The sequence below is a fragment of the Mesoplodon bidens genome (assembly GCF_964165515.1).
Source record: "Mesoplodon bidens genome assembly, chromosome: 6".
NCBI lineage: Eukaryota > Metazoa > Chordata > Mammalia > Artiodactyla > Ziphiidae > Mesoplodon > Mesoplodon bidens.
The window spans coordinates 38,318,538-38,340,961 of NC_138162.1; the positions used below are offsets into that span (position 1 = coordinate 38,318,538).

At 35.9% G+C, this 22,424-nt stretch overlaps 1 protein-coding gene across 1 annotated transcript in view; it reads left to right on the plus strand.

Moving 5' to 3' along the window:
- MFSD14B (major facilitator superfamily domain containing 14B) overlaps nt 1–22,424 on the plus strand; it is an 88,899-nt gene that overhangs the window by 46,256 nt on the left and 20,219 nt on the right. The window contains exons 3-4 of the mRNA XM_081236317.1: nt 8,137–8,199; nt 22,136–22,263. Coding sequence (XP_081092443.1) covers nt 8,137–8,199; nt 22,136–22,263 — 191 coding nt within the window. The remainder of the gene's footprint in view (nt 1–8,136; nt 8,200–22,135; nt 22,264–22,424) is intronic.

Genomic DNA, 22,424 nt, shown 5'->3' on the forward strand with positions numbered 1-22,424 from the left:
ATTGTAACTGTGAGTGTAACAGTTTCTGAGTCCTGTGAATCCTTTTAGCAAATCTCTGAAATCCATTCTATCGTTGGTGGACATTTGGGTTTACTGTGTTTGCCTATTACAAATACTGCTTTTGTGATATTTCTTGTATATGTCTTATCAGTTAAGGTGTAAACATTTTTTCTTGTTTCTTGTAATACATACCTAGGAGAAAAATTTCAGGGTTTTGTTCAATTTAGGTATATACTGCCAAAAGTTTTCCGGAGTGGTTGAATCAATTTACCCTCCAACAAGCCAGGCTCTATATCTTCACCCACAGTTGGTATTTCATTTTAGTCATTCTGATGGGTACAGTGTGGCCTTAATTTGCATCCTCCTAATGATCAATGAAGTTAACCTCCTTTATGTATATTTATTTGCCATGTGAATATCTGATCATATTTCTTTTTTTTCCTTGGATTGCCTTTTCACTCTCTTAATAGTGTCTTTTTATGAACAGTAGTTCATAATCTTTACATAGTTCAGTTAACTGATGTTTTTCTTATGTTTGGTTGCTTTCTTAAAATCTTGCTAAAGACACTTTCTTCTTCCCCAGAGCATTATTGGTTTATTTTACACACACAGATCTACCATACATCTAGAAGAAAATCACTGTATTTTATAGTGGTCAAGATTCATTTTGGTTCATATTAATATATAGTTGAACCAGCATCATTTATTTAAAAAAATCTTTCTTTCCCCACTGTATGTGTCAACTTTGTCATAAAGCAGGCAGTCATATTCATATGGATTTGTTTCTAGGTTTTGTATTCTATTTGTGTGTATCCTGTGTTGATACTATGCTGTGTTGATTTCCATAGCAATATCTTGATATCTTATATAACTTTCATAACTTGGTTCTTCTTCCTCAAGATTGCCTTGGCTGTTGTAGGCCTTTTCTATATCCATATACATTTTGTAGTCAGCTCTTTAATATTCACAAAATAACTTGCTGGGAATTTTGATTGTGATTGCATTACTACAGATTAATTGAGGGAGAACTGACATCTTTATACTATTGAGTCTTCTAATCTACATGGTATATTCTCCTTTTATCCAGTCTTTAAAACGTTCTCTGAATAATGTTTTACATTTCTCAGTGCATGAATTTTTCACGAGATTTATTCCTAGGTATTTGGGTTTTGATGCTATAGTAAATAATGTAGTTTTAAAGGTTAATTTTCTAATTGTTGATGGTACATAAAACAATTTGTTTTTATGTCCTGACCTTGTGTTTAGTAATTTTGCTAGATTTACTTATTAATCCTTATAGTTTATCTGTAGGTTTTCTACACATTCATATCTTTTGTGAATAATGACAGTTTTTAACTCATTCCAATCCTTTTTATTTTTATTTCTTTTTCTTTCTTTGTTGTATTGATTATGACATCCAGTGTAAGGTTGAATAGAAGCAGTCATAGTGGGTTTCCTTATCTCATAACTGATATGATATTCTAAAATTCACCACTAAGTATGACATTTGCTGTAGATTGTTTTTATAGACACTCGTTATCAGAGAAAGGAAGTTCCCTTCTGTTCCTGTTTTGCTTATTGTTAAAATAAATGGGTGTTAACTTTTATCAGATGAAGTTTCTGCATATAACCAGATAATTAGATTTTCCCCTTTATTCTGGTAATGTGGTCAGTTATATTGATTTTTGAATATTAAGCCACCCTTGTATTCTTGTAGTAAATTCCACTTAGTTATGAGAAATATATAATTTTAAAAACTATCACTGGATATGATTTACTAGTATTTTGTTCGTGTCTTTGCAATTATGGGCACAGTAGAGATTGGAGTGTAATTTGCTTTTCTTGTAATGTCCTCATCATGTTTTTTTTTTAATTATTTTTTGCTTTATAACAAATTCAATCAGTTATACATATACGTATGTTCCCATATCCCCTCCCTTTTGCGTCTCCCTCCCACCCTCCCTATCCCACCCCTCCAGGCGGTCACAAAGCATTTAGTTCATTCTTTTTTCTAATATTTCTTATAACTTCTTTGAATCACGGATTATTGGAAGTGTATTGTCTAATTTCTAAACATTTGGGATTTTTCTAGCTTGCATTATTAGAGAACATATTGTGATGAATTGTTTCGATTCTTTGAAATTTGTTGAAGTTTGCTTTATATTCTAGTATATGGTTAATTCTGATAAATGTTCCATGTGATCTGAAGAGAGCAAGTATTTTGTGGTTGGAATAGTGTTTTATATGTGTTAACTATTTTGAGTTAATTATGTTTGATGCCTTTTATATAATCACTGAAGTTTTTGTCTACCTGTTCTGCCATCTGTTGAGAGAGATGTGTTTCTCTTCTACCTCCATTATTGTTGTGCAACTAAATTATGTATTTTTTAAACAATATAATACATTGTTATATTTTATTCAGTCAGTATTCAGTTAGATTTACCCTGATATATTTCCATTCTGGTGCTCTTCTTCCTCTTTCTATATTATCTTCTAATCAGTTCTTGAAGACTTGCCTTACTTGTTTTGTTTTGCTTTGTTCGGTGCTGGTCCTTGTGTAACACATTGTTTTTAATGCACGTGGCATACTCTTGAATCTTTTGGAGGACACTTATACTTGTTTTAAAGCTTTCTTCTGTTTCCTACCATGATTTGGTTATTTGGCAGTGAGGTAGATTATCTTTTCCTTTCTATGTTCTTTTTTGTGCCTTCCAGTGGTTTTTCTCAAATTCTTTTGTTGAATTTTATACATATTTGTATTTACAAATGAGGGGGTAGGTCAGGGATTGTGAAAACAAACGTCTTCTGGGGCTACGCAAGTGTAGTAAATGTGAGAAGTGGGGTTGAGAATGGGTTGGTGTTATCGGTGGAATACATGCTCTTTCTACTGCAGCAGCCACTATCTACTTAGCCAGTCGGTGACATGGCAGTTCAGGCCCCATGTTTTGAAATCTTCTGACTTCCTATGAAATGCTAGAAAATCATATGGAGTTTGGTGAAATTTCCTGAAATCTACACATGACAGCCAGCTCACTTTGGAAAATATGAGTCAGAAAGCATATCATTTTACCAATTTGCCACCCATGGTCTAGACACCTCAGGTAGCTTATAGAGTGTCATTCTCCAGCCCAGGTGGAAATCCCTGTTCTGTAGTACCAAATGCAAGCACTGCTTGTAGGAGCTCTGGAAGTCTGGGTGCTCTGGGATTTCCTCTATAGTACTGAAGTAGTTTCTCAAGTGATAGTACGGCTTTGTGGCACTCTTGGCAGCCATAAGTGACCTGGGAAACTATAAGTTTTGAATCCCACCCCCAATTCAGTTCTGCACATATCCCACTTAGAAGCCCCACTTCAGAGCACTATGCTTGTGATTGTTATCTTGGGGACAAATATAGAGGTCAGCAGCTTTGAGAGCAAGATACCAGGGGCTTACTTTGTAACCTTTTAATGACCTGTTGAGTTATGGATGTTCTTCCTCCTCCTCCAGTTCTGTTTTTTTTTTTTTTTTTCCCTTGGATTCTGAAAAATTTACTTCAAAGATCTTTTTCACCTGAACATGTGACTGTTTTCTTCAGCTCGTTTAGGGTTCATTGTCAGCATTTTCCCATCTGCTCTATATCATCCAGAAGTGTTGCACTATTCTTCCAAGTAAATAGTGAATGCTATAAATTAGTTTCATGTTTTTTCAGTCATATCAGTGATACTTTAGGTAGAAGTGGAGAAGAACAGCTGTATGTATGTGTATGTTTGAATGTAATATATATATACACACACAGATATTTATTAGCTTCATTGTACTGGAAGTCAATTCAGTTCTCTGAAGTTTCTAAATTTTTTTTTAAGTGATAAGCAAATGCCATTGTATTTTATGTTTACTGTATTCCTTCTCAAGAAAAAAGGTAATATCTTTCTTGAAGTTTTTTGTATAGAAAGATATTTAAAATGAAAGCTTTGATATTATCTGAGATATTTAATATACTTTTTATCATTAGGTTTACTTTATTATGGTAACAGTTATTGTGTTTTGTAGTAAAATTATTTATATACTTTATTTTAAATTTTTTTGAATTTATCATAAGTTTGGAATGTTGCTCTTTTCAGCTGCTTTATTTTGTGAAGGTTTAGTCCTTAGCTTTGTAAAAAAAAATTTATTGACTTGTTTTGTTTTACTTGTTTAATAAAACTTTACTATTTCTTTGTCTTTTTTTTAAATAGGAAAAAGTAGGAAAGTTTTTAAAAAGCACAGATTGAAAATTTTTAGAGGAACTTCCTGCATCATGGCTCTATTACCCAGAAACAGTCTGTCGTACTGCCAGAAATTCCATTAGATCTTTATTTTAATGTGCAGTTCAGTAAATCCAAGTTCTGTCATTCATACATGGCTATGGTTTTGCCAAATTAAAGAGGTTATCTGTTATTCCTAGATTACATCACCTTCATAAGTGAATGCATGTTTGGGTCATGTTGAGTGTAGAATTGTTTTAGGGGAGGTCAGAGGTCTGGAGGGTGAGGATGAAGCTGGGGGCAGCAGAGGAGAAGCATTGCTGCCCCTTTGACAGAATGAAGACAGCTCTGAAGTTATTGGTGTAGTGTTCACCAGCACTACCCCAACCCTATTGTTTCCCACTGGCAAAAACTGAGGAAATCCATGGGCAAGGGGAGTTTGAAAAATATCTGTAAGCTCTCAGCCTTGGTCTGATAGAGTATAATAGGGAAAAAGTGGGGCTAAGAGACAATGGATAAATAACTGGCACACCCAGGATCAGAGAAACTTTTTTTAAAATATACTGACTCTGGTGTTTTGCTATTGTACCATATTTCGGTAGTACCTATGACAAATTATTAAACAGTTCTAATATTGTATTCCTTTTTCTTTAAAGAAAATTTCTGTATCCTGTGAAATTTGTTATTTAGGGAAGATTTTTCTGAAAACTTTGATGATTTTCTGCTTGAGATATTTGGTGGCCTTCATTTACTTTTCTGTTTTTTCAGTACAGAAAGTAGAGTTCAAATGCCACTAGCTTAGATGACAAATTTTTTCTAAACCTTAAAAATTATGTGTTAGGGGATAGATTGGAAGTAATTTTTCTATGGATACATTTTAATTTCATTTTTTGAAGAACCTGTGGAGATAAACTGTCTAAAGTTAGAATACAGTTGCTCTATCCTGCCCCCCCTTTTTATAATTCATAGGACTTCAGGTGCATAGAATTAGATTAATCATAACTCTTTGTTCATGATACATAGATTTCATTGTTTCACTCATGGAATGAAACATTCATCCCCCCTTATTTTATGTTTTATCCTTCTTTGTTTTTAAAATTTATTCCTATAACATATTTTTTAAGGATGTTTGGAACACCTGTGAACCCATGCATAACCCAACAACAATTTATTTCTATCTGTGTCCTCTTTTCCTATCTCTTTCCGTGCCTCCCCCACAAAGACAACCACAATTCTGAATTTATTTGTTTATCATTTACTTGATTATTTTCTAGTTCTAGCTCACATTATTATATATATATAAACACACAAAGATATATCTATGTTATTTAATTCTGGCTATTTTTGAACTTCTAAAAAAGGGTATATAACATGTATAATGTTCATGTTGTCTTCTGGGGCTTCAAGCTTTTTTTCCTATTATGTACTTTTTTATTTTTTTATTTTTTATTTTTTATTTTTTTTTATTTTTTTTTTTTTCCTGCGGTACGCGGGCCTCTCACTGTTGTGGCCTCTCCCATTGCGGAGCACAGGCTCAGCAGCCATGGCTCACAGGCCCAGCCGCTCCGCGGCATGTGGGATCTTCCCAGACCGGGGCACGAACCCATGTCCCCTGCATCGGCAGGCGGACTCTCAACCACTGCGCCACCAGGGAAGCCCTATTATGTACTTTTAACACAAGTTGTTTTTCTGTTCTCCTGGTAGTGAACATTTGTTTCCAGTTGTTCCGTTGTCTATACAGTGCTGCTATAAACATTCTTGTACATGTTCTGGTGTTCACGTGCTTGATTTTCTTTGGTGGTTAAACACTGCTGGATCATAGGTATTCAAAAGTTCAGTTTAACCAGATTTTGCTAAATTGTTTTGCAAAGTGATTATACTAATTTAGATTTCTACCAGCAATGTATAAGAGATCCTGTGGTTCCAAATGCTGTGGTTCAGTTTCTGTCTAAAATTTGGTTTTACAGTAGTATACTTTTTGCCTTTTAACTGGTGTGTTAAGTCTGTGTGAATTCAGTTACCTCATTATTTTGTTCTGTGTACCACAGTTCTCAGTTGTTGTTTTATTCCTTTTTGCCTTCTTTTGCATTGAATAGTTAGGCTAATTTTTCTCCTGTTATGTTAGAAGTATTCTACTCTATTCCTGTCATTTTTGGTTACCATGGCATTACATGCAAACTTATCGAAGTCTAATATTAATATCTTTACTCTCATCTAGGATAATATTAGCATAAATGAGGTAAATGAATTTAACACTTTATAGTCATTTACCTCATTTATGCTAATATTATTAAGTATTTTAATTCTGTATAATTGAAAATAAAACCAACAAGACCCATTATTTTTGTTTTGTAGCATCCCTGTTCATTTATATTTACCATTTTCTTTGCTCTTTATTCTGTTTTGCATCTTGAACCTTAATTACATCTGAATTATTTTCCTTCTTCTGGAAGTATATTTTTTATATTTTATTAATTGGGGTCTATAAGTTAGTAAACTCATTACTGTACGTTAGTAACCTAGTTTTTGCTAGGTCAATAATGTTATATTTGCCTTTGTCCTCAAAGGACATTTTAACTGGGTATAGAATTTTAGGTTGGCATTTGTTTTGTTTTTCTCATTATATTGATGATAGAATAGCATGCTCCTTGTCTGGGTTCAGTTGTTACATTTATGAAACAGTCTAACTGTTGTTCTTTTGAAAGCAATCTGTATTTCTCTGGCTGTTTATAGGAATTTTTCTTTGGTTCTCTATAATTTTAATTGTGAATGTGGATTTCTTTTTATACTGCTTAAAAGTTGTTAGGCTGCTTTAATCTCTGCATTGATGTCTGTCATTGGTTCTAGTACATTCTCAGCCATTGGCTCCTGAAATATTGTCTCTGCCTCATTCTCATTACTGGACAAGTTTAATTGTCACACTTTCTTATGGGACCCTCTGTGTCTCTTACTTTTTCTCTTATATTCTGTCTTTTTGCCTCTCTGTGCTGCATTCTGGATGACTTCTTTTGACCTACTTTTCGGTTCAGTTATTCTCTTTAAGCTGTGTCTAATCTTGTTAAACATATCCATTGAGTTTCTAATTTAAAATTAATGCATTTTTTTCTCTTTTAGAATTTCTTTTTGTTCTTTTAATCTGCTACAAAGTTTCAAACATTGAGTTTCTAATTTAAAGTTAATGCATTTTTTCTCTTCTAGAATTTCTTTTTGTTCTTTTAATCTGCTACAAAGTTTCAAGTTTATTTTATATATCTTGCAACAAAGTAAACATGCTAATTTTAAAGTCTGTTGAGTAATCCCCAAATGTGAGGTCTTTGAGAGTCTGTTTCTGTTTTGTAGTTTTGTTTGCTTGTTGCTGTTCATGATGTCTTATTTACTTTTGTATCTGATTACCTTTGATTGTGTGCTTGTCATTATATTTGAAAAATACACATACGGTTGATTTGAAGCCTAGGTGATGACCTTTTCAGAAATGATTTTAGTTATTTTTCTTCTAGACATCTGGAGGTGCTACCAGTCTGGATCACTGTAATCCAAATTTAAGACTTGAGGTTTCCTGGACTTCCTAGGTGACATGAAGCTGGGCTGCAGGTTCATACCTGAGTTTGTATAGCTGCTTGTAGTACATACTTAAAATTGTAGGTGGTTGAGGGGGTAGCCAAGTTAACAGTTTATTTTTGCTACAGATGCTTTTGTAGCAAAAGCAACTGAATGTTGGGCATAACCTTTTTAGGTTACTGCTTTATTTAGATTTCTGCCTCAGGATCTTGTTACCTTTTCATAAGTCATTGTTACTTAAATTTTTTTCATTCCAGGGTTTATTTTGTTTACCTAGCCTGCCATTAACAGAGGCAGAAATCATTCCCTTTAATTTGTTTTTGAATTTGTCTTGATGTTTGTTTGCTTTTTGTAGGTTCTGCATGAAACATTTCCTCAACACACATTCCTCATGAATGGTCTCATTCAAGGTGTAAAGGTAAGAACAATTTCTGTGTGGTTCACAGTGAACCAAAGCCAAGAACCCTTAGTAGTTTAACTCTGGAAGTTTAAATGGAACATAGGGAAGTGGTTACCATTAGTAAATTCTATAAATCAAAATTTTAGCTGGATGATCAAAGTCAAAATAAAATATAACCCCAATCCATAAGGCACTGGTAAGAACAGTACTTTATTTTTATTAGCATGTACAGAGCAGTATATGAAGGGTATAATTATGTGAACTTTTAATTGCTGTATCAACAGAATAAAATGGGCAAGTATTAATATCTTCTTTTGAGATTGACTTTGAGATGGAAGAAGAGGAGCAATCAGATTTAGTTGGATGTATAGTCTGTTGGCAAGGCTGGTGTTCTAGCCATAACTTTCCGAGCTCTCAACTACTTGACTTGATTAGCCTTAATTCATTGTTTAAATTTAATGTGATATTTGTCAGAAAAGCTTATAAATAAGGGGTTAAAATATGTTATGTTCCGGTCGCAATTTGTAGTAAAGTATATGGGTATAGCATCTAATTTGCCCTTTTCAACTTAGATAATATCAACCTACATAATTTTACTTTGTGCTGAACAACACACTTAAAATTATACCCTAGTAATTTGCTGAATTCATAGCTTTGAGCAGCATTAATTGTAATAAATACTATTTATTCTTTGCCTATTTTCAAAAAGCATTTTGAGAATGCTTACAATAATAATATAAGTAAGCCAGGGCAATTTAAACAAAGTAAAACAAGAAGTTTTTAATACTCATTGAGCGGAGGAATATTATCAAGAATCTGGTGTGTGTTCATTTAAGCACCAGTTTGTGAGCAGTTTTTAACTACATGATAAAAACGAAATAAATGAGAGAGGGCATTGATTAAAAATACAACATAAGCTTATCCTTACAGTAGATTCTTTTGGAAGTTACCATGGATCTTTTTCTTTTGTCTTGTGGAGCTAATAAAATGTGTTTTAGTCTGGTTCTGCAAAATAAAACCAGTTAGGTCTGCACCCTAAAGCCAAGTGGCATGCTTATTACACTTTCACTTAGAGACATCCACAATATTATTCTAAAAAACCATAGAACAAAAAGTATTTGATTCAAGGGCGTGGACAAGAACTTATTTAACCTTCAATGACTATTGAACTTCAATTTATTGAACTTAAGTAAGGAGTTATATACTTTAATAATTGGCTATTGTTTCTGGAGTGGGGATGTAATAAGAGAACCCAACAGCAAAGCACAGCTCTATTAAGATATCTTAATATGAATATGCACACAGTGGAATGAATATGGCTTTGGATTGCTTTAACTTTAAATCTCTGTCTACATCTTATTAACTGTTGCCTTAGTCATATAATTTAATCTCCCCTTCATTATGAAGTAATGAGAAAGATAAAAAAACCTCTAGTAGGGTGATTATGAGGATTAAATGAGCTAGTAGATATAAAGCTATTAACATAGTACATTCATTCATGTGCTAAATACTCAGTAAATGTTGCAAAGAAGAGTACATAAAAAGCAAAAACTATTAGAAGGAAATCTTGGTTACCATTTTTCTTACCAGTTTGGGGAAAGATTTTCTTTTTTCAGAAAAAATTCATAAAGGAAAAAACTGAGTCATTTACATCAATATTTTGACTTTGGTAAGTCAAAGCCACCATCATCAAACTGAAAATACAAATGACAAAATGTTATTGGTAATAAAAGGAGGAATACATAAAAGCACTCTCAAAGTAAAACCGTAGGAAAATGACTGATATCCCAGAAGGGCAAAGAAGGGTGTAACTTGGCAGTTTACAAAAGATGTCAGTGTGAAAATAAGTTTATCACTAATAAGCAGTAAGTCCCAAATTAAATGAGGTAATATTTTTACATACACACTGGAAAAAATTTTAAACTGACAAGAACTAGTTCAGTTTGTGGTAAACTGGGTCCCCGCGCACTGTTGATGACAGGATAAATACAGCTCTTCTGGAAGGCAATATTTTAAGAGTTAAAAATATTCACATATTTTAACAAAGTAATTCCATTTCTAGAAAGTTGTTCTTATCAAATAGAGTTATTCAGAGGTTCGGGTAAAGGGCTATTTGTAATAGTAAACATAGAAACTTTTTAAATGCCTTAAAATTAAAAGAATAAATATGTTGTGGGGGCTTCCCTGGTGGTGCAGTGGTTGAGAGTCCGCCTGCCAATGCAGGGGACACGGGTTCGTGCCCCGGTCCGAGAAGATCCCACATGCCGCGGAGCGGCTGGCCCTGTGATCCAAAAAAAAAAAAAAAAAGTTGTGGTATAGCCATATAATGTAATACAGGCATATAAAGAACATGTTTTTTAAGAACACCATGTAATGTGTGAAACAAAAAGGATATACAACTATACCGTATGGTTTCAAGTGTGTTTTGACCAAAATAAATGTAAATAAGCAGAGGGGAAAATGATTTCAAACCTGAAGTTTGAAAGTATGTGGATTTATGGATGATTTTTAATTTTCTTCTTTATGTATTTTGTTTATCTCTGTAGATTTTCTACAGTTAACTTTTTTTTTTTAATGTTTATGTATCTTTTATTCCCCACTTACCAATCCTGGCAGGCAAGCTATGTTCTTCCGTATCTTTGTAGTCTTTTTATAACCCCTTGCATTATACGACGAACATAGTAGGCCTTCAATAAACACTTCTGGATATACACTTCTGGATATAAAGACAGAAACAAGCTAACCATGTGATGATCTTCTCTCAGCAAAGTACCCAATTATGACAGTTCTGAGCTATATTCCTCCTAAATAAATTTTAAATATATTTTATAATGGAAAGTTGGCTAATAAAAGACAAGCTCAAAAATATAACACTAAACTTTCATGGTCTCAATTTCTCACTGAACAGCATCATTTTTATTGTTGTTTCCAAAATGAGATCCTTTACAGTTAACTTTTACTTTGTAAGTTTACTATCATAATGCAAGGAAGAGAAGGTTTAGATTTGGGGTGAGCATCAATAAAAGATGCAAGAGTAACCAGTTCTGTTTTGTGAATTCTCCAGTTTTAGTTTTGGAGTTGTTTGTTTGTGGAGTTGTTTGTTTGTTTTTGGTTTTGGTTTTGGTTATTGCAGCAGCTTTATTGAGATATAATTCACCTATCATGCAAGTCACCCACTTAAAGTGTACATTCAGTGGTTTTTAATATATTCACAAAGTTGTGTAGCCATCAGCACACAATTTTAGAACATTTTCATTGCCCCTGAAAGAAATTCTGTACTGATGAGTAGTCATTTCTCATTTCCCCCAACCTCTTCAGTATTAAGCTAGCACAAATCTACCTTTTGTCTCTATAGATTTGTCTGTTCTGGACATTTCATGTAAATAGAGTCATACAGTATGTTCTTTTGTGACTGGCTTCCCTCACTTATAATGTTTTCAAGGTTCACCTGTGTTGTAGCACATATTAGTACTCCATTCTTTTTATGGCCAAATAATATTTTACTATATGGATATACCACAGTTTATCCATTTATCAGTGAATAGACATTTGGGGTTGTTTCTAGTTTTTGTGTGTGTGTGTGTGTGGGGCACATGGGCCTCTCACTGCCGTGGCCTCCCCCGCCGTGGAGCACAGGCCCCGGATGCGCAGGCTCAGCGGCCATGGCTCACGGGCCCAGCCTCTCCGCAGCATGTGGGATCCTCCCGGACCGGGGCACGAACCCGTGTCCCCTGCACCGGCAGGCAGACTCCCAGCCACTGCGCCACCAGGGAAGCCCCTGTTTCTAGTTTTTGATTATTGTGAATAATGCTGCTGTGAACATTTGTGTACAGGTTTTCATGTGGACATATGTTTTCACTTCATTCTAGGTACATACTTAGGAGTAGAAATGCTGGGTCATATGGTAACTTGAGTTTTTTTTAATTGTTTTTAAATTAACTTCTTACTTAACCCTGTTTCTGACAAGTAGTATATGTTCCTCATCTCCTAGACTTCTGACAGATGGGTGGCTGAAGCCATGGACAACAATTTCTTTTATCTCTACACTTACTCCCTTGGTGGTATCGTCAGACTTACTCACTTTCAACTCTCAAATAAATATCGTCCTAGACCTTGGGCCGGAACTTGTCTATCCAGTTGCCTAATTGACATCTCTATTTCCTTGCCTATTAAGTATCTCAAAGTTAACAGCTCCAAAACTAAGATCCTGGTCTTCCCCTCCAGTCTGACCCACCCATAAGTCTTCCTCATATCAGTTACTGGTCATGCCATTCTTGCTCACGCCAAAATTCCTGGAATCAGTCTTCTTTCTCTTCCATATCCCAAACCCAATCCATCAGCAAGTTCTGTGATCCTACCTTCACAATAGAACTATAATCAAAACAGTACCTGGTCACCATTCAGTAGAGATCATGATAAAATATAAGCCAGTTTGTGGCACTCTTCTTAACCAACCTCACCCATACCCTGTTTTCTCCTTTGGTGTCATCGCTGTTCTCTCCTCCGCTTCCTGCTGACCTTGCTGCAGCCACAGCTTCCTCAGCCAGTGCTTGCCTGAGGGCTTTGCAGGTACTATTTTTTCTGCTTGCTTTTCCCCAGATTCTGGCAGGCTTCACTCCTTAACCCCTCAGCTCTTCACCCAGATGTCATTTTTCAGTGAAGCCTTCACGGACTACCATCTTGAATAATGTGTCCAGTTCTCATCACTCCCAATCCCCCTTCTCTGCTTTTTCTTCAAAGCATTATCTTACCTCTGACATGCTGTATATTTTGCTTTATCTTATCTTATTATTATGTGTTCTCATCACCCCTCCTCTTTTACACTGGCAGTTTCTTAAAGACATGGATTTTTGTCCACTTTGCTCATTGATGTCCCCAGCACCTAGAACAGTTCTTGGCACATGGTAGGCACTAAGTAAATACTGTTGAAATAACATTTCTTTCCAGTCTTTTTCTATGCATTTTTATATAGTCAAGATCCAGCTTACTCAAGAGACTTTAACCGTGTATCTTTTTTTTCTTGTATCAGCGGTCACTAATTATATCATAGTAATTTCCCCATAACATTAGAACTACATAAAATACAGGCAGCCCCCTCTTGCATGTTCCAATATGCACAAATTTCAGTTACCACAGTTCGGTTATATAACATGAGTCTCCCAGTTCAGCACAATTCAGAATTCCATTACCATGGTGTATTAACTGTGAGTAGCTGCATAAAATACCAACTGCTGCTAACTCCTCAATTCACAAAACACTACATAAATAACAGATGCACATCATAACCAGTCACGGCATTTAAAAGTGTTGGTGACCGGTCACTGTGCATCTTAGTTCATGCACATACAACAAAACATGCCATTGTGTTGCCTCCTTGATCCAGTGATAAACCCACATGACAGTTTACAAAAATGGGTCATCGAAAGAAGGAATTGGCCAACAAGGATGAGAATGCAGTAAAGAAATAAATAGTGATAATGCTGGAAGTGGGATTCATATAGAACCTCAGAGGAATTATAGAAGAACCAGCTGGTTGGAGAAACTCTAGATGTGTAGCCACAGTAACTTAGTGAAGATAAACTTATCAGCATAAATGAGGAAAATGGTTGTGATGAAAAGGATAAAGATGTCCCAGAGGAAGTGATGCCAGCAAAAAGCTTGGACTTATATACACTACCAAACGTAAAATAGCTAGCTAGTGGGAAGCAGCCACATAGCACAGGGAGATCAGCTCGGTGCTTTGTGACCACCTAGAGGGGTGGGATAGGGAGGGTGGGAGGGAGGGAGACGCACAAGGGAAGAGATATGGGGCCATATGTATATGTATAACTGATTCACTTTGTTATAAAGCAGAAGCTAACACTATTGTAAAGCAATTATACTCCAATAAAGATGTTAAAAAAAATAAAAGAGCTCTCAGAGATGATATTGCATGACACTGAAAGCACAAAGGATAAATGTTGGAAGCTGATCCAAACTTAAAAAGGCATATGACAATTTTCCAAAGCAAAGAAGATACTGTGCATCATACGTTATATGCCTTACAAAGAAGACAAGCACTGTTCAAATGACTCTTCATAAGTTTTTTACAAAGAAATAAAACACTTTAATTCTTAATGTTTTAAATTACAGTGTACTAAATAAATACTATTGATAGTTTTACTATTTTTTCATTTCACTAAACATGTATAACTGATAGTAAAAGAGTTTTCAGTGTTCTGACAAAAATTCCTAAATGTCGTAGAATAAATTAGTTTTTCCCATTGATTAAAATCACTTTACATGGTTTCAGCTTGCACATTTTTTTTCAGTCCTGTACTACCATGCAAAGCAAAAACTGCCTGTATTTGAAGTGGTTATACATATACTATTCTATTGTATGAATATGCCATAATTTATTTATCCATTTCCCTGTATAAGTGGTTTCTAATTTCAAACTACTGAAGATAATTCTGTAACAACTTTTTAAAAATAAATCTTTACATTTTTTATTGTTTTCCCAAAAAAATAGAGTTGTAAAGGTATAACTAGTGAGTAGAAAAGTTTGGACATTTTAAAAGATCTTGAATATATAGTACCACATTATCTCCTAGCGCAATTGTGCCATTTCACACGTCCATCAACAGTGTGTGTATCTGTTTCACCATGGTCTAGTACAGGTATTACTTTTCAGCTCTTCACTAATCTGATAAGCTTGAAAATGATGTCTCAATGTAATTATATTTGTATTTCTTTGATTTCAAGTGAGGTTGGGTATTTTTACATTATTTGCTGGCTACTTTTATGAAGTGCCTTCAAGTTCTTTGCTTATTGTTTATTTTTCTAATGAGGATTGTTCAGTTCTTTATTTTTAAATGATGTACTTTATTTTATGATAATCCCCTCATTTTAATGATTATTAGTTTAAGTACCTATTCATATTAACAATTATAAAGGGAAAAACTCACAGTTGATCCCTCTTCTCAGATTTTGAAAGTCCTACTCTCCAAACATTTTTCAATAGCAGTTTTTATTTTTATGGAATTGAAACATATGGTAGACATTGTTATGTGACTAGCAATAAGAAGTTAACGTTCTCCAGAGAAATAAGACTAATAGAATATATTTAAAGAGGTTTATTTTAAGGAATTGGCTCACATGATTGTGGGGCTGGCAAGTCTGAAATATGTAGGGCAGGTTGGCAGGCTGGAAACTCAAGCAGGAGTTAATGCTACAGTCCTGAGGCAGAATTCTTTCTTCTACTGGAAACCTCAGATTTTGCTCTTAAGGACTTCAGCTGATTAAACGAGACTTCCATATTATTGAGGGTAATACCCTGTACTTTTTTTTTTTTTTTTTTTTTTTTTTTTGCGGTACACGGGCCTCTCACTGCTGTGGCCTCTCCCGTTGCGGAGCACAGGCTCCGGACGCGCGGGCTCAGCGGCCATGGCTCACGGGCCCAGCTGCTCCGCAGCATGTGGGCTCTTTCCGGACCGGGGCACGAACCCGTGTCCCCTGCATCGGCAGGCGGACTCTCAACCACCGCGCCACCAGGGAAGCCCCAATACCCTGTACTTTAAAGCCAACTGATTGTAGATGTCAGACCACATCTACAAAATACTGTCACAGCAACACCCACTCTAGTATTTGATTAAATAACTCAGTACTGTAGCCTAGCCAAACTGACACATAAAATTAACCACTAAAGTATTATAGTTTTGGCTACACTTCATTGGAAGTATAGCAGACTGAGATGCTGTGGTTTGAGTTAGTAGATGAAGTCTAGGTATTACTGCTGGTTAACATGAGCAGATAGAGTGACTGTAATCATTTTTTCATGAAGACCAGCTGGTCTGATTGCCCAATGGCTACCTTGAAACTTCTTGAAGCTTCCTTCTTTAGCATGTTTTATATTTAATACAAAACTAGATATCTTCATAAGTGTCCCAAACTAAAACTAAGTGGGCCAGATGCCCAGGGTTGATTTACTCCTGGATCAATTGATATGAAGAAGATACCTCTGTAGCATGCAGCTTTAATCTTGTCTAGGCAGCAGGGGGTGGGAAAGGCGAAAAAGTAGAAGACCCAGCAATCCATCCCAGGGCTTGGCCACAGAAGTTCACATGCAGTGCTTCTTAGTCTAGACTTGATGGTCAAGTCTGATCAAGGAGATGGCCATGTAGATCTACCAGGACACTCATCTGGGGACATTTAATATGTCAAGAGTTTCTCTAATCTTAGGAATTGCTGCTGAGCTGTCTCATCCTGCTATTTAATGAATTAAATCATGAAGCAGCACATAGCATAAGCACACAGAGAAACTGTTGGCTGATGTTTGTAAGAATTTTAAAAAAATAAAAATAAAAAACAAGATACCTTTAAAGATACCTCTTATAGCTACTCTTTAGGATTACTAAGTACCGAAGTGCTTTGCATACACACACCCACACACACACACAGAGAGTAATTCTTGCTTTCTTAATTTGGACAGGAACTTGGATAAAGACTATCCTTTTAATTATCTGTAAATAAAGTTGTTAAAACAACCTACTTGAGAGAGAGGACTTCACAAATTTTAGTTTTTTATAACAAGCTTCTAATTTATCCATTTATTAAAACATGTTTTAGAGAATTCACAAGTAGATAAGTCTGGTACTTTATATGCTTCAGGATAGAGACACTAAAATGTCATTAAAAAAAAAAACATGTAATAATTGGTTTGAATTATGGGCTTATAGGTTAGTCTCAGGTCCTAGAGCCACCTCACACCTGAGCTGAATCCCGCTTATACTGCTTATGAGCCCTGAGCCTTAGGCTAGTTACTTACCCTAATAGTACCCATCTCAGAAGGTAAAACATTTGTGTGAAAGGCATAGAACAGTTTGGCATATAGGAATGCTAGCTGTTATTCTTTCTTGTAATCAATTTGAAGTAATGGCCCTACTACTTCTAAGATTAAGGGAAAGCCTGTGACAGTCTGTTTCTTTATGTTTTAATTAAATTTAATTGCACTTTCATATGCTTTTGTTTCTGCTTTCAGTGAATCTTCCCTACATCCATCCCCTTTTCTCCCCTGATCAAAAGAAAACACTCCAGCCCTCTTTCCCATATTGTTCTTTCCTTGAAGTCTCAGGATTACCAGCTGTTCTTAGACTTTCTTCATGCTTCACAAATTCCCTTTCCCGGCCTTCAGTTGAACTAAAGTCACTCTGTGGATCATATTTCTCATTTTCCCTGTTAAACTGATTGTTATGCACCCTGGGAAGGGAAGCTGTGTACTGTACAAGGTCTTACTGGGTCCTAGGTCTGAAAGGTGACCCCTGTTTTAGTACTGTTTTTTTATAGGAAAGGATTTGCATTTGTCAGTTATGTAAATAAAAACCACAATTCCAGTAGTGTGAAATTTTCTCTTTGATGTCCTTTTAAGAAGTGAAAGAGATAAAAGTCATTATTAGTAAAATACTGTATGAAAAATCAAAGTGAATGAATATAATTTTGGGGTAAACTATGTCTATATGTTGCAGGTTCCTTGCGGCTTATAAAGGATACTGAAAAGTTGTCATAAGATGCGAACTTTTTCATGGAAAAATGAAAATTTTCAGAAGTAGTTAAATAACTGTACTTTATTCTTCATTGGTGGCACCATTGCTCCCTCAAACTCAGTTGCAAAGTTAATTAAAATATTTGAAGGAAAACAAAAAATTTTTTTTAGTTTTAAAACTTTTTAAGGGTATTGACCCAATTATTTTAGTCAAATGTTTGCCAACTGCATATGTTAAGGAAAACTTATGCTTAAAACCTTTATGATGGCTATATAAAGTATAAAATTCATGTACTTTTGCTTCAGATGAGTTGTATTTGCTATTCTTTGTATGCTTTAAAAAGTTTATTGGATAATTGTATTTAATTGAACAATAAGCTTTAATTGCTGTTTTGTCAAATTAGAGCCTGTAAAGCCATGTCAGAATTACTGGCCAATTAATTATGCCACCTTAAAAACCTGTTGGACTGCGAAGCTAATTTACAAAAGTGACGTATTAACTGTTGGTTAATTTTGCCATCCACACCTAGGCTCCTACACACCGTGTTTTATCCAGTGTTCGTTGGGCCACGATAGCATGGCTTAGTACATTCGGTCCTCATTTTTCCTGGATTTCATATTTGCAGATCTGCCTACTCGCTAAATTTATTTGTAACCCCCAGATCAATACAGTGCTTTCACGTTCATTTATGTATGGCATAAGGAGGGAATTTGAGTTGCCCAACTGCGAGTTTCCAGCTGAGGTTGAACAAGGGGACATTCTCTCTTCTTGTTTCAGGTCTCATACTATAAACATGTCCTTTTTGCAGTCCATGTAATGCCATATATTTTGCATTTTTGTTCCTTTTGTTGACAATTTCTCTGTTTAAAATGGCCCCAAGTGTAGTGCCAAAGTGTTGTCAAGTATTTCTAAATGCAGGAGGGCCTTGATGTACCTTATGGAGAAAATACTGTGTTAGATAAACCTCATTCAGACATGAATCATAGTGCTGTCAGCTGAAACTTCATTGTTAATAAATCAACAATATACATATTAAATAAGGCATCTTTAAACAGAAACACACATTAATCAATGTTATGTATTGATCAGTTAATGAAACTGTGTGACCAGAGGCTTTCAGGAACCCAACCTTGTGTTTCCTCTAGCAACAATGGTTCTGTGTTCTCTAATTCTGTGAATAACGAGAATCAACTGTATTTGTGTTAAAGGCTAGGGCCTTGATGTCAGTCTGGTTTTAATTTTTAAACATTTTGTTCTCATTTGCAAATTGTGCTCTGCATCTTTAGGACTGATGAAATACTTGCCTAATCAAGGTACAAATATCCTTCTCAATCTACTGTTGTAATAATGTGGCCTGATAGGATCTAGGGCTAGATTGGGTAGTGAAGAAATAACTCTGGGACAGAAGAAAGTCTGATTTTTAAGAAATACAAGTTTTCCAAAGAGGCAAGTATTTATTAGATTGAATTTTAGCATCTTAATAAAAATGTAGGTTCTTCCAGAGGGTATTTTCAACATCTGTTGTCACTTGAGAATTTTATTTAAATAATAATTACTTAATGAATAGATTAAATTACAACTTAAATCCAGAATCTAGATAGCAGTATCTTTTATCTGTAAAAACTACATTATTTTAAATAAAACTTCAGTGCTTGGCCTTCTCATATCCTTTGTTTTAATGGCATGCATTCCATATCTTAAAGCATTGTATGAAATCTAAAATCAGAACTGTCCAAAAAGTTTTCCAGGGTTCTTTGTGTTTAGAGTTTTTGTTACTGTTTTTGTGGTGGTTGTTACTTCTACTGCCTTGTCCTCTTAAATTTCTTTATGTATTTTTCTTGACCAGTTCTATACTACCCAAGAACTCAGGCATTTGATATTTTTTAATTTTATTTATTTATTTATGGCTGTGTTGGGTCTTCGTTTCTGTGTGCGGGCTTTCTCTAGTTGCGGCAAGTGGGGGCCACTCTTCATCGCGGTGCGTGGGCCTCTCACTATCTCGGCCTCTCTTGTTGCGGAGCACAGGCTCCAGACGCGCAGGCTCAGTAATTGTGGCTCACAGGCCTAGTTGCTCCGCGACATGTGGGATTTTCCCAGACCAGGGCTCGAACGCGTGTCCCCTGCATTGGCAGGCAGATTCTCAACCACTGCGCCACCAGGGAAACCCTGATATTTTTAGAGAATTTTAAAGCAACGTAAAAGATTTTCGTTTCTAAAATTTATGAAACTGATAGTTACAAGTCGTGAATTTAAGCCCTGCTTCTGCAGTCGTTTAGCTCTTAGTTAAAGGAGATCATTTAACTGTCTTGATGCAAGAACAGACCAAATGCCCTGGGAATCCACTGTGGCTTATAAATTACAAGGTTTGATGCCTGGGTATGGATTAATATTTTATTTCAGAGGAGCCAAAATGCTTTTCTCCTCAACTTGCCTGCCCTCCATTGAGTCTTCTCTCACCTCCCCTTACATCAGTTTACTAGTGGCTGATAAGGGATTAGAATCCTATTCTTTTTCTTCTCAGCCATGTGACCTTAGAAACTACTGTCAGTTGATTTGCTCTTAAAAGTTCTATTCAGTTTACCAAACCTCTTTGAAAGCCCTTATTACCAGACCCTGTGATAGGCATCAAGGGTACAGAGAAGGAAAGAAACCATTCCTCTGACCTTAATCTCAATTTCTAATCCAATAGAGAAGATAGACAAATAACAAGTAATTGTAATAGAGTGTTACAGTTATAATAGAAGCAATATGTACCTGGTGGGGGGGGGAGGGTTGTTTGTTTTGCACCCCTCAAAAACCAGTGTGATTAATTCTGTTTGAGTAGCTAAGAAAAATAGAGGAAGAGGTGCTCCTTGCTCAGAGTTGAGAAGAATGACTAGTAGTTTACCAGGTCCAAGTGTGGGAAGCATACAGGCACAACAAGGGCCTTTGCAAGCCTTTTGGCACAAAGGAACACGGTATTGTATATGTTCAGCAAACTAAGAAGTATTGTATATAGACAAAGCATAGAGGATGTGTGTTAGGTGCTAGATGTTGGAGTGTTCTATCTGTATGCTATGCTGAGGAATTTTTAAAATGTATTATGAAAATTCAAATACACAAAAGGAGAGAATAATGTAATAAACGCCCATGTACTTATCACCTAGTTTCTATTTGTAGTAATTAAAAGCAAAGTTCAGGCACTCATTATTTCACCTATTAAATACCTGCTAAAGAATTTCAACTCTGCACAGTGCAGAGTTTTAAACAAAGGATCAAAGAACGGAAGTCTGCAGCTCATCAAGGTTGCTCTTGGGAGTATGTGGAGGACAGATTGGAGGGAACTAGGATCAGGGGCAAGAGGCAGTTAGAAAGCAGTTTTATTTAAATCCAGGCAAGAAACGCTGAAGAGTGTCACACAGCAGGGGATGGATAAAGAGAAATCATTACAAGAGAATGGTCTGAAAAATCGCCTTGAGGAGTGGAGGGATGATGGGAAAGCTTTGGACAGCTTCTTAGCAAAGATGGGAAGTGTGGGTGTTTGGTCAGGTTTATAGGGAACAGTGTGCATGTTAAATGTCGAAATAGGGAAGTCCATTTGGCTGTAGGCACAGAGCTCAGAAGAGAGATTGCAAAGCTGTTCATAATGTAGGTGGTGGTGGCCATGTGTGCAGACAGAGCATGTAAAGGGAGGATGATAGCACCAACAGGGTCTGAGAGGCAAGCCTGTGGCCACCTCAAAGGGCCATGATTTCAAAAAGGAAATAGATATGGAAGTGGCCAGCCAGCAGAGTGACTGGCAAATTGTGAGGAAGTGGTAAATGTGAGTTTTACTTCATTTGCTTATGTGTGGTGTTCTTGCTTCCCCTTAGCCTCAACTCTTTCACATCTTATGCAACTTGCATTATCTCTGTCCTAAGTTCACCAGGCAAGTGGAACTTTAAGTTTGATGGCAAGAAAATCTGCTTTTCTTATGGACATTTAGTATATGCATACTTATCCTGCTATCCCTATTAGTTCATCCCTTTGGGAGCAGAAGGTGTGTATTCATTTGAGTGTCTTCACTTCACCAGTTAATTCAGAGCTTTGCACGTGATAGATATGCTATACATATTTATTAAAATGAATTAAGTGTCTGGCTTCTTTCCATACACTTGGTGTATGTTCATGTTATGGGCCAACTGTGGGTGTATATATTTTACATCACCTCTCTTTTCCAGTTTCTCCCAGAAAACGAGCTCTTATCCCTTTCTTCCCTCTCAAACAGCATGCTTAAAAATTTTGTTAGGATTTCTTTTTTTTAATGACAGGTTGTATTTAATGTTTCAAATTATTCTGTTTTGGAGCCACTGAAATGAATTGGAGCATTTAGAAATGCATTTAGAAAATAAGAATTACAAGTAGTTGGGGGATCACATTATAAATCTGACCTTTGCTTCTGCTTTCTTCTCCAGGGCCTGCTCTCTTTTCTGAGTGCCCCACTCATAGGTGCGCTGTCTGATGTGTGGGGAAGGAAGCCCTTTCTCCTCGGCACCGTCTTCTTCACCTGCTTCCCAATTCCACTGATGAGGATCAGTCCACGGTGAGTGGCTAGGTCCTCCATCATGACTGTCTGTTTTGGGTCACATGTGGACAATACATCTGCAGTGTGCTTTTTAACCTTTGCAAAACAGTTGTACCTGTGTTTTCACTTGAACTCTTCGGTAATACTGAAAGCTAGTAGGCAGTTGCCATCATGCCCAC